A 14,747-nucleotide genomic window follows, 5' to 3' on the forward strand; every position below is an offset into this window, starting at 1 on the left:
CAATGTCTTTCCAACTCATGGGAGCATGGCTCAAGCCCATATGAAGTATCAGCTTGTATTATCTCATTAACCTGGATAATGTGTGGATTGAGGGCATAAAGTGCAACATCTTTTGAGAGGTACACATTTTAATGGCATTGGCTTCAGGATACAATCACTAAAGTGCAGTTTTCAGCACATTTTCAATGCATAATGTATTTATCTGATTTCATGAGCAGAATCTCCTGATACATAAATCTTGCCTTTCTCGAAGAGAAATATGAAACACGTTTGTTACGACAGCACAGTATTATAGTGGTGACAGCAACCCTTGTGAAGATTCTGCACCATGCTCTCAACCTCTTTTACAGCACATATTAGTTGCTTCATTATAATATAGATTGTAATACGCCACTCAATATTTCAAGTGCTTGGAGCTTTTTTGGTTAGTCAAATTTGTTTAAATTATATCACCTACAGTGTGGAAACAGGCCATTTGGCCCAACAAGTCCACACTGAGCCTCCGAGGAGCAACCCACCTAGCTCCATTCTCCTATCCTATATTTACTGCTGATTAATGCACCTAATACTATAGGCAATTTAGCATGGTCAATTCACCTGACCTGCACGTCTTTGGATTGTAGGAGGAAACCCATGCAGATATGGAGAGAATGTGCAAACTCCACACACATAGGTGTCGAGGGGGGAAATCGAACTCAGATCCCTGGAGCTGTAAGGCAACAGTACTAACCACTGAGCCACTATGTTTAGTCTCATCTTCTCAATATCCCTTGACCCGAAGGATGCAAACTGAAATAGTGCTGATAATTTATTCTTTTTGAACTGGAAGTTCTTAAGTTCTATGAGTGGGATACTTGAAGAGTTTTTCTTTCATGAAAGTTCAACAGTTTTGCTCAAGTGAGAAGAGAAATAGAAAGATAAGGCGAATAAATGCTTGCCTGGCACAATGGTGCAGGAGGGGGACTCCAGGTTTGAAAGACACCGGGCTTGACTCTGGGAAGATGTACTTTGTACCATTAAGGCAAGTTGCGCTTCAACAGAGTTGGGACTGAGGTCCTTTCTGAGGTTTTGCTGTATCTCTGGGGGAGGTTTAAGTTGACTCGACAGGGGTATAGAAGCCAGGAGATAATTTCAGAGAGGAATTCCAAGGTGCACAGATTGCTGGGAGAGATAGACAGGACAACAACATGAAACAGCAAATAAAAACATGAACTCAGAGAAAATAATGGACTCTAAATCAGGATTACTGTGTATGTATGTGAATGCATGGCATGAAGTAAATAAATTCATGTGTTACACATCAATATTGCCTAGAAGGAATATAATGCTAAGGCAATAACAAAAAATTGGCTTAATTTGGCAGAATTGGGTGATAAATATTCCTGGATACAAGATGTTCAGGAAATATAGGAAAGGAACAGGGGGACTGTTGGTGATATTGACTAGGAAGACCATTGCAGTACTGGATAAACAGGATGCCCCAGAAGGATCAATGTCAGAAATAATTTGACTTGAGCTAAGTGTGATGATACTATGGCTTTAAAAGGTCCTGGATTTTTTTTTATTTAGGTAAGGTTGTGATAGAGATGCCGAGCAATCTGCTCCAAAGGCAATAAAATTAACAGCTTGTGACGCTTTGCTTTTTTTTAAACGATGGAACAACAGAAGTAGCCTGAATGGGTGGGGTCAAGCTCCCAGAGAACCAGGGTTTTTAGTGTTAACTTTAAGCAGTTGCTGGGGTCTTGAAGCAGGATATGGTAGCTCTTGCATCTCTCTTTGGAACAGCTAAAAGCTGGGGTTCTCTTCCTGCTGATAGAATTGCAGGTGAGACAATTTATTTTACTGAATTTGCCTTTGCCAAGGGCGCACTTATGGGATGTTACTACATTAGAATGGTTGCTTAATTGTAGTTAATGCATCTAATATTTCATTAAGCATTTCAACAAAATTACAGTTACACCAATTTTTTGTTTTATTTTTATTTTGTCTGTATTTTATTTATAATACATGAATAAAGTGTGGTTTGTTTCAAGCCTGTTAGTTTGACCAATCAAATTGCATCCAGAACACAACACCTTACACTTACCTATAAAATAAGAAAAAACTAGGGTCTAGACTATCTTCTTACATACATTGAGGAGGTTTGGTCTGGTCCATAATATAAGGAACAAGCAAAGTACAGTGACACTACTTGGCATGGTCTATCAGCAGGGAAGTAGAGAAAAAAATTTGCAAGTAAGTTACAGGAAATTGTTTTAAAATTATAGACTAGTTATAGTAAGAAACTTTCATTATCTAAATAGAGACTGAGATGGGAATAGTGTGACAGGCAGAGAGATGCAAAAGATCTGATACTACATTCAGGAAAATTTTCTGCCGTGTTACATTTCCAATCCAAGAAAAAAGGAGACTTTGCTAGACCTTGCTTTTGGAAATGAAATAGGCCAAGGAAATCAGCTATCAATACAAGAATATTTAGGAGACAGTAATCATTGTATCATCAGGTTTATGGTAACAGCAGAAAAGGAAAATTGTATAATTTAAAGGAAGGATAAGAATCTAGGGAATTTCAGTGGAGTAAGAATGCATCTGAGATGAACAAATGGGAGCCAAATGTTTGCAGGAAAAGTGGTAGATGAACAATGGGTCACCTGTAAAAAAAAAAAGTTACTGGGCAGAGTCAAAGAGTATTCCCTTGAAAGAGAGCACAAGAGCAAATAAATCCGTAGTTCCCGGATGAAAAAAAAAGGTAGAAATTAAGGTAAAGAAGAAAACATGTGCATATGATTGATGGCAAGTAGAAATACAATTGAGAAGCAAACTGAGTATCGAATATTCAGAGAGGATGTGAAAAAGCAAACCAGAAAAGTGAAGAGGGAGTAGGGCAAGAATCTGGCAGCTAACATAACAGAGAGCCCCAAAACTCTCAATAGTCAGCTAAGTGGTGAAATTGTTTTAAAAACAATAAGGCCAATTCATTACCAAAATAGAGCATTTACACATGGAAGCAGGGGGTATACCTGACATATTGAATCTGCCTCTACAAAGAAGAGGTTATGCAGAACATAAACAGAAAGCAGTGAATTCAATTTTTGCAAAGGCTTTCCATTGTTAAGGCAATGGTATTGGACAGGCTGCCTGTACTCAAAGTGACTCAGGCACCAGCACCAGACAAGACGCATCCAAGGATCATGAAGGAAATGTGATTGGAAAATTGGAGATACACTGGCCATAACCTTTGAGTCTTCCTTTAATACAGGGAGGTGCCAAAGGACTGCAGAATTGCAAAAGTTACACCCTTGTTTTTAAAAAAAGTGCAAAGATAAGCCCAGGCCAATCAATTTAACTTCAATGATAAGGGGACACCTCTAGGAACAATAATTTGAAACAAGGTTAATTGGCACAGGGATAAATGTGCATTAATTATGGGAAACCAGCAAGGAATCCCCAAGGAAAAGTCATGTTTAACTAATGTGCTGGAATTTTAAAGATGTAGCAGGGAGTGTTGATGGGAATGTTACTGCTGATGTAATGCATGCTGGCTTTCAAATAGCATTTGGTACAGGAACATAACAAACTTGTGAGCAATGTTAGGATGGCAGCAATATGGATACAAAATTGGCTGAGGAATAGGAAACAAGGAGTACTGGTTAATGGCTGTTCTTTGGGCTAAATGAATGTTTGCTGTTGAAGTCCGTAAGAGTTAGTGTTGGGACACTGGCTTTTCCTGATATATATTAATGACTTAACTATTGATATAGTGGGCACACTTTCAAAATTTGTTGATTTCAAGACTTGGAAGCATTGCAAACTATAAGGAGATTGTGTCAGACTTCAATAGACAAGTTGATGGAATGGACTCAAAGGAAACTCACTATATAAGCAGGAGGTAGCAGAGGTCTCTTTAATAATCAGTCAAAATTGCGTCTGACCCTTTGGAGTGCTTGCAGGAATTAAAAAAGATAGTATTGTAACTGTGCCCTATCCCTAGCCGTCTAATCATGAACAAGTGCTCGGCATTTGTGTAAATACCTGACAATCTGATATGATCACTCAAATAAAAGTAAAAACACTGTAGAGGATGCCAGAAGTGAAATAATAATAGGAAATGTTACAGAAACGGCAGGTCTGACAGCATCTGTGAAGGCAGGAACAGTGTAATGGTTTATGGCCAATATGACTCTTCTTCAGAATGTCATTGTCAACGGGAATAGTACCAGAGGACTGGAGGATAGCGAATGTGGTCCCATTGTTCAAGAAAGGGAGTAGGGATAGCCCTAGTAACTATAGGCCAGTGAGTCTGACTTCAGTGGTGGGCAAAGTCTTAGAGAGAATGGTAAGGGATAAGATTTATGAACATCTGGGTAGGAATAACGTGATCAGGGATAGCCAGCATGGTTTTGTGAAGGGCAGGTCGTGCCTCACAAACCTTATTGAGTTCTTTGAGAAGGTGACTAAGGAAGTGGATGAGGGTAAAGCAGTAGATGTTGTGTATATGGATTTTAGTAAGGCGTTCGATAAGGTTCCCCATGGTAGGCTAATGCTAAAACTTCGGAGGTATGGCATTGAGGATACATTAGAGGTTTGGATTAGGAATTAGCTGGCTGGAAGGAGACAGAGGGTAGTAGTTGATGGATTATGTTCATCTTGGAGCACAGTTACTAGCGGTGTACCACAAGGATCTGTTTTGGGACCATTGCTTTTTGTTATCTTTATAAATGATCTAGAGGAAGGACTTGAAAGCTGGGTAAGCAAGTTTGCGGATGACACAAAAGTCGGTGGAGTTGTGGATAGTGAGGAAGGAAGTGGTAGGTTACAGCGGGATATAGATAAGTTGCAGAGCTGGGCGGAAATGTGGCAAATGGAATTCAATGTAGCTAAGTGCGAAGTCGTTCACTTTGGTAGGAATAACAAGATGATGGATTACTGGGCTAATGGTAGGCTACTTGGTAGTGTGGATGAGCAGAGGGATCTTGGTGTCTATGTACACAGATCTCTGAAAGTTGCCACCCAGGTAAATAGTGCTGTGAGGAAGGCATATGGTGTACTGGGCTTTATTGGCAGAGGAATTGAGTTCCGGAGTCCTGAGGTCATGTTGCAGTTGTATAAGACTCTGGTGAGGCCTCATCTGGAGTATTGTGTGCAGTTTTGGTCGCCATACTATAGGAAGGATGTGGAAGCTTTAGAACGAGTGCAGAGGAGGTTTACCAGGATGTTGCCTGGAATGGTAGGAAAATCTTATGAGGAAAGGCTGAGGCACTTGGGGCTGTTCTCATTGGAGAAGAGAAGGTTTAGGGGAGATCTGATAGAAGTGTATAAGATGATTAGGGGTTTAGATAGGGTAGATACTAAGAACCTTTTACCGCTAATGGAGTCAGGTGTTACTAGGGGACATAGCTTTAAATTAAGGGGTGGTAGGTATAGGACAGATGTTAGGGGTAGATTCTTCACACAGCGGGTTGTGAGTTCATGGAATGCCCTGCCCGTATCAGTGGTGAACTCTCCTTCTTTATGGTCATTTAAGCGGGCATTGGATAGGCATTTGGAAGTTATTGGGTTAGTATAGGTTAGGTAGGATTCGGTTGGCGCAACATCGAGGGCCGAAGGGCCTGTACTGCGCTGTATCCTTCTATGTTCTATGTTCTAAATGTTAATTCTGTTACTCTCTTTGCAGTTGTGCCAGACTTACCGTATTTCTTCAACATTTTCAGTTATAACTCTGATATAATCATGGCTGTAAATTTATGAATTTTAAAAGTTAAATAAATCTTCATTTCAATGGTTTATTGTTCATTAAAAGATTGGGAAAAAATACACAGGAGAGATAAACTAAAGTATGTATTAGGGTCTTGTGGCACAGTAGTAATGTCTCCGCCTCTGGGCCAGCAAGTCTGAGCTCAAGTTACATATGCCCCAGACATGTACCGTAACATATCTGAACAGTTTGATTAGAATATCTTTTAGAAAACGAAATGGAAGGGCTCTTATGATAGAGTGGTAATGTCCCTACCTCTAAACAAAGAGGTCTGAGCTCAAACCTTACCTGTGCCATGTATATGTCATTATATCTTTGAACAGGTGATCAGAAAACATCTGTATTTCAAATGCATGCATTTCTGTTTGGAGTCTCAATATTCTAAAAGTAGATTAAATCAAGTAATACCAATTTGGGATTGATTTGTATGCAAAAAGGCTCCTCTGAATCAGAAATTGGGTCAAAATGACTGGTGTTCTTGCATCAGTCCTGATGAATGCAATATAAAAAGCTTTGACAACATGTCTCCAATTCTAGCAATAATCAAATTCTGTACTACAATGCAACAAAAAGTATTCTGGATTTGAGTACTTACATATTTCTCTGGCTTACACAAAATATCTTGGAGACCTAATCAACACACAACTTTCAGGTTGCTGCCTGGAGGCAATCAAACAGCTCCAACTGAGGCTGACAACTTGAGCAATTCTGCACAATGGTATTCAGCTTAAAAATATAACAGGAAAGGTCTCTAGTTTTAATTGATGCCTCATACAAAATTATATTTAGCGCAGGGCTTTTAACTGTCAAATGTGAAAATATGAACAAATCTCACAAGCTAGTGATATACTCAAGTTAATTTTCAGTCCAATTTCAATTTCTTCAAATATTTAATTCTAGACATTGGGATTGGGTGATGCAACTGTTTTCTAATGCCTAATAACTAATGATTTCTAACACAGATTAATAAAATAGAATTGAAAATATACAATGTACCGAGTTCACAGCTCTTTCAAGGATAAATCTCATACAAAGGTTCCTGCGGTACTCACTAAAATGCTGAAATGAATCATATAAACAGTGAAACAGCAGTCTGCAGCTAACATAATTTAGTCTGGCCAGAGACTTATGAGATAAAATGTTACCTTGAACCAATAATCGAGTGGTGTGAACAGCTTCTCCCTGAATACTGTAGGCCCGACACGTATAGGGCCCTCTGTCATTCCGGCCCACCGATGAAATGGTAAGACTTCCATCGCTCACCTGCAAGAGAAAAATCTATTTGTTTTTGAGGTTACAGATGGACAAGTGAACCTTTACTTTCTTACCTGCATTCAAAGGTGGTCTAGTATTTATTAATTCTAATTGAATCTATGTTTATTAGCAACTTTTATGTTGGATTTTGATTAGGAAGCTTAAATACTGATGGATATAAATTTGGATATAGTCCAGTAGCAGTGGATTGTACAGTTCACAGAATCTCTTATATTGCAAAAGGAAAGCAATTGAGCTCCAATTATGTTTGTGCTCCCTCTTTGAGAAGGTAATCATGTTAGTACCAATTCTCCACTCATTCCCAATTGTCCTGCATTTTTTATAGTAATGGATTCGATTCTTTTTTTGAAAGTTTTGGTATTTTCTGCTTCTGCCATTCTTTTATGTATTACATCGCAGATTGTAACAACATGCCTCAAGTATATTAAAAAAAGGTTATCTCTTCTATGGATCATTTGTTAATTATCGTGAAAGCTATTAGGTGTATGGAAAGGCATTTTGGGATCCTGGGATTTATAATTGAAAGCATGGATTACAAAAGCAATTAAGTTATGACAAACCTTTATAAAAAACTGGCTTGGCTTTAGCTGGATTACTGTGTTCAAAACTGAGCACCTCGGTTTTGGAAGGACGTTAAAAATTTAGACAAGGTGCAGAAAGGATTTTATGAAAATGTTGATAGAAATGAGGAGCATTAGTTAAGAGGTAAATTTGGAGAACGCAGCATTGTTTTCCTGAGGGAAGTGAAAGTTGGGAATAATGTTGTGCAAAACCACATAGGAGTCTGAATAGGCAAAAACTGCTCCCTTTGATGGAAAGGTCTAGGGCTAGAAATCTGATATAAGGTGATTGTCAAAAGAATCAAGATGATATGAGAGCTTTTTTAAATTTAGTGACAGATTACTGGAAGACACAGCCCAGAATGACTCTGCAGGCATATTCAACAGTTGCTTTCAAAAAGGATAACCAACTAAAGAGAAAAAAGTATTTACTTGCTTTTTTGGAGAGGGTGGGCTAGCGTAATTAGCTGTTATAGACAGCTGGTGTGGGCTAGGATAGAATGGCCTCCTTCAGCACTGCAAACATTTTATGACCAACTTTCATGTAAAATATGGCAAAACTGATGAAACAATTCAATATACTCTCATGGAATTTGATTGCATTGACTGGCAACGTGAGAAAAGACTGAGGGTAGTGATTAATCTGCATTCAACACAGCAATGGCAGGGATCTGCAGCAGATACAGGAGAAAGGCTGAATCTGCACTTTGCTGTTCTGGGCAGCAAGGTCATTAAAATGTTCGCAACTGAATCAATTCACAAAAAATGGACAGACATAAATTTCTGAAGCCATCAAATGAAATGAGGTAGATATTTAACCGAAGATGTGGCTTCTCAGTGATTTACAAACACACACACTATTTATGTTATTACCAAAAAGAATCACTAAATGGTTAAGTGCCACCATAACACTGGATGAAACCTGCAGCTTTCAACTGAGTTCTTGAAAAATCTGTGGGATCGTAAAGATGGAAATAGATTTGCATTGGAGTTCCACTGTTGTTATAGTGACACTTCATTGCTAACACTGTTTGGAGGACTTACAGTTTGAAAGATTCAGAAAAAGGAATTTATTTATTCAAACAAGTGGTTTGTTTGAAAGAGATAATTGAAAATTCATTGTGGATTCTGGAGATTTATTTAATGAGGTCACATGATTGGTGATAACTGCTTTCTTTGTTGTAGACCATTGTCAGGGCTGTTTAAACAGTGACAGGCTGAGAGAGGTATTGTTTTAGCTAGTTCAGTTAGAGGCAAATGTGCAATGAAGAAGCTAAGTTGGAGGTATGTTTGTCAAGAACAAACTGACTTCTCTCATTCTTGTGAAGAAAACAAAACATTATTGAGTTCAGGATGAAACACATGCCAGAACATCTAGGGAACAGACTCTGGACCATTCTATGCATTATCTTTTTGCCTTCAAGAATAACTTATTCGCCAAACAGCTTTATTTTCATAAAGTCAATCTCTTCAAAGAAATCTGTTATTCTTCTGAAGATTGTTTGTATGTGCGTATGTTAACAACAAGCATTTATATTTCTATACTGGCTGCGTATCTTAACAAATAATTGTGTTTTCATTGTATACATTTTGTTTCGAAAACAAACCAATACTTGTGTTTATTACAAAAACTGGGAGATAAATTTCATTGTTTAAGATCTGAAGTAGATAAAGGATTTAATTGGGTCACGTTTGTTACTGGAAAAGTATTTTCATCATCCATTGTGACCCATGGATTAGTGGGATCAGAGTGATGGTGCATTCCTCAAGCCTTGCAGAGATAGAGGATCCCAAATTTAAATAAATAAGCTTCAAGCAAACCTGAAGAGTCTTCACCTCTCTCGCTGATTTAACACAGTGAATATATATATAAGAAATGACTGATATGGCATTGGTTAATTGAACAAAATAGCTGGACAGACACCTGGAAGGACCAGGATTAAATGTTATGAGGATGAACTTAAACAGAGATGATCCATAATTCGTGAAGCTATGGGAATTTACTTTAGATAAGATTAACATGTGAGTGCAGTTATCCTGGGGTTTTCTGGATTAATTTTCAGCATCAGTGAACATGCGAACGAAGGGAATGAACAAATTCTCTTCAAAAAATTAATTGGGTGCGATAATGGCCAGGTTGGGAGAGACCTGTGCATGTCTATGCAAAGAAAATGCACATTAAGGGATACACACTATGTTTTCAGCTATCCATTTCTCTTTAACTGCTGTGTCTCCAAACTAAATTAAGGATGGTTCTTTTAAAATCAAAGATGCTTCCATGTCTAGTTCTTCCAAAAATGAAGGTCAAGAGCAATGAGAACAAAGGATTTTGCTATTATATGCACAAATAAAGTTATTGTGATAAAAAATAGTACATGCCCCGTGGCTAGGCTCAGGATGAGTTGACGGACATGCTGTTCTGCTAAGGTAGTGAAGAAAAATCATTTAAGAAAATAAATTTACTATTGTTCCAAAAATATCTTCATGTATTAGTCTAATTTTCCCTTATCTTTTAACCACCATTTACCTGAAGACTATAATTGGTCTCAACTCTTTTGGGGTATTGTCAGCTGAAAATGAACAGTTTTCTTGAATCTTTAAAATATATTTTTTATGCTATAACTGTAAAGATATCAAAATGGACAATTCCAGCAGTTAGAGTAATGCTTAAAACATCTACGATTCCAGTCAGAGGATTTATGAAATAAAATGGAGCAATTTCAGTGGCCTCTCCTCTGCATCTTAATATTCATAGATGTTGCTAAACTCAATTTTCTTGTTGTTTTATAATGAGGAATTTACTGTGCTGAAATAAGTTTGCATATGATCCAATCAGTAAAAAAAAACTTGCTTATGAAGCAATGTGACAATAAGTGTAACAGCAAAAGTCTGGTGGAGAGAAAACAAATGAATAGTGTCTCAATGGTTTTCTTAGTCTTCTAGTCTCTAGATCATCTGAGTCTGGTTGTATGACCAGAGCCATATGCACGAACCCTGTGGAAGTCCTGATGCATTGACCTCCATGCAGGTTTCCCAAAAAACTAAGGGATTTGTCCAGTCATCCACCCAACTTTACTCCACTTGAATAGAGATCTTCAAGAGATGCCATGGTCTGTATTTCTGGGAACACCAGGCTCAGAAGAATCCATAAGGAATGTTGAGTGGGGCAAAGTTCCAGTGAAGCAGCTTTGTGAATGTCTTTCACTCCTTGGAAGAAGTGGACCAATACCAAACCAGTGAATCTTCCATATGTTGTTCCTGTCAGAGAATGTACTTTTCTCTATTAGCTAGAACATCTTACTGTGTAAAACACAATGGTACCAAAATTCTTGGGGTTGCTCCCGATGTGGGAAGAAGTGACTGTCTACATAGGGCTATGCCTACAACGTTCTGCCTGACCTGCTATGCTTTTCCAGTGCTATACTTTTCGACTCTGATCTCCAGCATCCGCGGTCCTCACTTTCTCCTACATCCTTTGTCTGTGGACTCTACCACATCCCACTAGATCTATGGCAGCAACATATTCAGACAAATCATTGGTACCTGCTCCATTAAGGCCACATAAAATATGATTGAATTTAAATAACGCATTGGAATTAGGTAATGGATAAGTTTGATGTTACTTAGACTTAAAAAGAGATCCTCAGATCTCTACGTGGGAAGTTATGAGGAGGAACATATTCTGGCTCTGCTCTATGAGAAGTCATTGGCTGTGAAAGACATTTTACAACTTAACATTCTTATCTCTTTTTAGTAAAGTATGTCCTTGTGGATACTTGGTGTAGATGCCAAATGTTGCATTTCTTTCTTCATATTTAGTTTTTCCAACTGCGACTTAGATTTTGATTGAACATTGTGTAATTCTTGAAGTCTGGCAGCCAACTAAATTATGGTGCATTTTTAAATTTATTCATTTTGTGGGATGTGAGTGTCACTGGCTGTCACTTACTGCCCATCCCTAACTGTCCTTGCGAAGGTGATGGTGAGCTGCCTTCTTGAACTGCTGAAGTCCATCTGCTGTGGGTTGACCCACAATGCCATTAGGGAGACAATTCCAGGATTTGACCAGAGACAATGAAAGAATGGTGATATATTTCCAAGTCAGCTTGGTGAGTGATTTGGAAGGCAACTTGAAGGCAATAGTCTTATGTGAAGTGCATGGAGATTTTCTAAGATAACAAACAATTACTCTTTGGCATGGCTGACAGTGTTTTCTTTAAAGCAACTACTTCTGGAATCCTTCCTTCTACAAAAGATGATAAGATGCAACAACACATCCATTTGAGATGGATGTCACCATATAATGTATGTTTGTGAGTGGTTGAAGATGCCACTCTTTGTCACACAGGTTCTCCCATCTGTGCAAAGACCAAGTGGCATTGTGGATAGCTGATTTCAGAACTGTCATCTGTCATTGAGCTGCTGTAACCACCAATCACCATAGTGTGCACCCAACTCACAGGAGATGTTACCATTTTCCTTTCTTCTTGGCTAGTGACTCCCAGGTGTAAAACTCTTTGTCCAGGGTCTTCATGTCAAATTTACTTGCATCCTTATAACTGAACATTGGGCCTCATACTCTTCTTTGGGTTCTGTCTACCTCATGACATGGTTAGTCTTTCATATGCAATTGTTTTCCATCCTACAGAAATGCCTGTGCCAAACAAATCTTCCTTTGTTTGCTGAATACTCATAAACTTGGGAGAGTCATCTTTGAAATTATTGCTGTGATTTTGTTCTCCTCAGGTAAGCCCATAATGCACCACAGACCATGAAAATATAAATTGTTGAGCTTCTTTTCTACATAGATGTAGCTTGTCTAAGTTTCACAGCCATACAAGGAGCTGAGAACACTCACCTAATAAACTATCAGCTTGGTCCTCAGGGCCAGATTGGTGTCATTCCTTGTTATTTCATTAGTCTGCCAAATGTGTTAACTGCTTTCCCAAGGCATGTATCAAGTCCTGCATTAAGGGACAGATTGTCTGTCACGATGGCCCTGAGGTAACAGAATTTCCTATTCACTCCTTCTTAAATGGAAATAGACCCTCTAAACAAGTTCCTGAAATAAAAGTAGAAGTAATTGGTTCAGCCATTTAATTCAGGAGGTTTTCCCTATTTTCTTATGCTTTGATAGAAATTTCTTTTATTCATACATGAGATTAGGCTGTCGACTAAGCCAGTATTTGTTCACCATTCCTCATTGCCGAAAGAAGGTGGTTGTGAGCTGCCTTCTTGAACTGTAACAGTTCTTGCGGTGTAGGGACAGCCAGTTAGGATTAGGCTTGTACAATTTTTACCCAGTGACAGTGAAGGAACAAAAGAGTATGTCTACAAGTGAAGATGGTGTGTACCTTGGAGATGCAGTTACGAGTGATGGTGTTCCCATGCTTCTGGTACCGTTGTCCATCTAGTGGTAGAGGTTGTGATTTTGGAAGACCCAATGAGAAAAGCTGTGGTGAGTTGATGCAGGGTATTTTATGGATGGTACACAATGTTGCCACTGTGCGTTGGCGGTTGAAATGAGTGAAAACTGAAAGTGGCGAATGGGTACCAATCAAGTGATTGGCAAAACTGATTGAAGGAGGCTGAATAATCTACTGTCATTGCTCCTAAATACAAGTAGCATCAACTGGGGAGTAGATTCTGAATATAGTAACATGGGCTTCATGGACAGCAAGAAGAGTAGTCTGGGAGAGAAATACAAATTGAGTAAATCTGTAAGTAAAATAAAGAGGACAAATAGACTATTTTTTTCATAGGAACCAAATGAAATGGGTATTGAAGGGGTGGGGGGATTTATCAAAGCTCGTGTGCTTGTGGGAGCAGGGGATGGGGGTGAGGGTGGGGGAAGTTATAGGCAAATCAATTGGATAAATATATGGCAGAGAAAACTAAAATAAAATAAAGTTGTAAAGGTTATGGCAAGACCTAAACTTGACAATGGGCTTTTACAGCAAGGGAGAAAATTTGGGAATGTTAAACAGCAGATGGTTCTTCAGACAGAAGTAAATGGTAAAGAATTCTTGGGCAGACAAAGGTTTCTTGACAGTGGCAGGAGAGTTTTCCTAGCGAGTTTTTGCAATGTCAGTTTCTCAAGTAGGCTGATGTACATGGTAGGATGTGCCAAATGGCAGTTTGCTTAATGGGTTGATACAGAAATCTCTCAAGACAGTCAACTTAGAAGGAAGTTGCATTATATTTTGCTCATATATCATATGACATTTTTATTTGATGAAATCTTGATCTTTGTCGCTTCACTTAACTAAAGAGATAAATTAGGACCAATTACCTCCAAATTACTGGGCAGTTTTGTTTGTGTCTGCTCAGACTACTTGAATTCATTTTGTCTGAGATCTTTAATGACCATCAGGAAGTTAAGACTTTTACCCAATGTGTCTGTCATAGATTTAAAAGCAGAAAGGAGAGACATCATGTTCCCCCTGAGATTAAGGCTACTGACATTAAAACCCACTTGAGGGAGTTCAGCACATCATTTCCGATGATATATCAGTCCTGAGGGCATACTGCATTGTCAGAAGTGGCACCTTTCAGATGAGGCGATAAACTGAAACACTGTCATCATGTTCGGTTGGATGTCAAAGATCCTATGCTACCTGATGAAGGAGCACTACTCCGAAAGCTTGTACTTCCAAATAAAACTGTTGGGGTTGTAACCTGGTGTTGTGTGATTTTTAAGTTTGGAGGAAAGTTTCTGCAGCATTGAGACTGATACTCATTTGTCAACAAAAACCATGAAAGGAGATTAACAGGTTATTTGCTTTGTTGCTATTTGTGAAATCTTGTTGAGAAGCCACAACACAACAGTAATTACACTTTAAGAATACTTCATTGGATATTTGGGGCATTCTGAGCATTGAAAGGCACTGTGTAAATAAATATATTTCACTTTAATTTTCTTGTGATATCCAGTTTAAAATTGCTAACTGTGTTTTAGTTTATGGCTTACCTTCTACAGTATATCTTCTAGGAGAAAGTGAGGACTGCAGATGCTGGAGATCAGAGCTGAAAATGTCTTGCTGGAAAAGCGCAGCAGGTAAGGCAGCATCCAAGGAGCAGGAGAAGCTGAAAATGTGTTGCTGGAAAAGTGCAGCAGGTCAAGGAGCAGGGTGATTCCTAAAGAAGGGTTCATGCCC

The 14,747-nt window shown here is 38.6% G+C and overlaps 1 protein-coding gene across 1 annotated transcript in view; it reads right to left on the minus strand.

The window, feature by feature from the left end:
• Positions 1 to 14,747, minus strand: part of igsf9bb (immunoglobulin superfamily, member 9Bb) — a 669,303-nt gene that overhangs the window by 196,860 nt on the left and 457,696 nt on the right. Inside the window, exon 5 of the mRNA XM_060846739.1 lies at positions 6,901 to 7,018. Coding sequence (XP_060702722.1) covers positions 6,901 to 7,018 — 118 coding nt within the window. The remainder of the gene's footprint in view (positions 1 to 6,900; positions 7,019 to 14,747) is intronic.

Source organism: Hemiscyllium ocellatum, chromosome 29 (genome assembly GCF_020745735.1).
Source record: "Hemiscyllium ocellatum isolate sHemOce1 chromosome 29, sHemOce1.pat.X.cur, whole genome shotgun sequence".
NCBI classification, from domain to species: Eukaryota; Metazoa; Chordata; class Chondrichthyes; order Orectolobiformes; family Hemiscylliidae; genus Hemiscyllium; species Hemiscyllium ocellatum.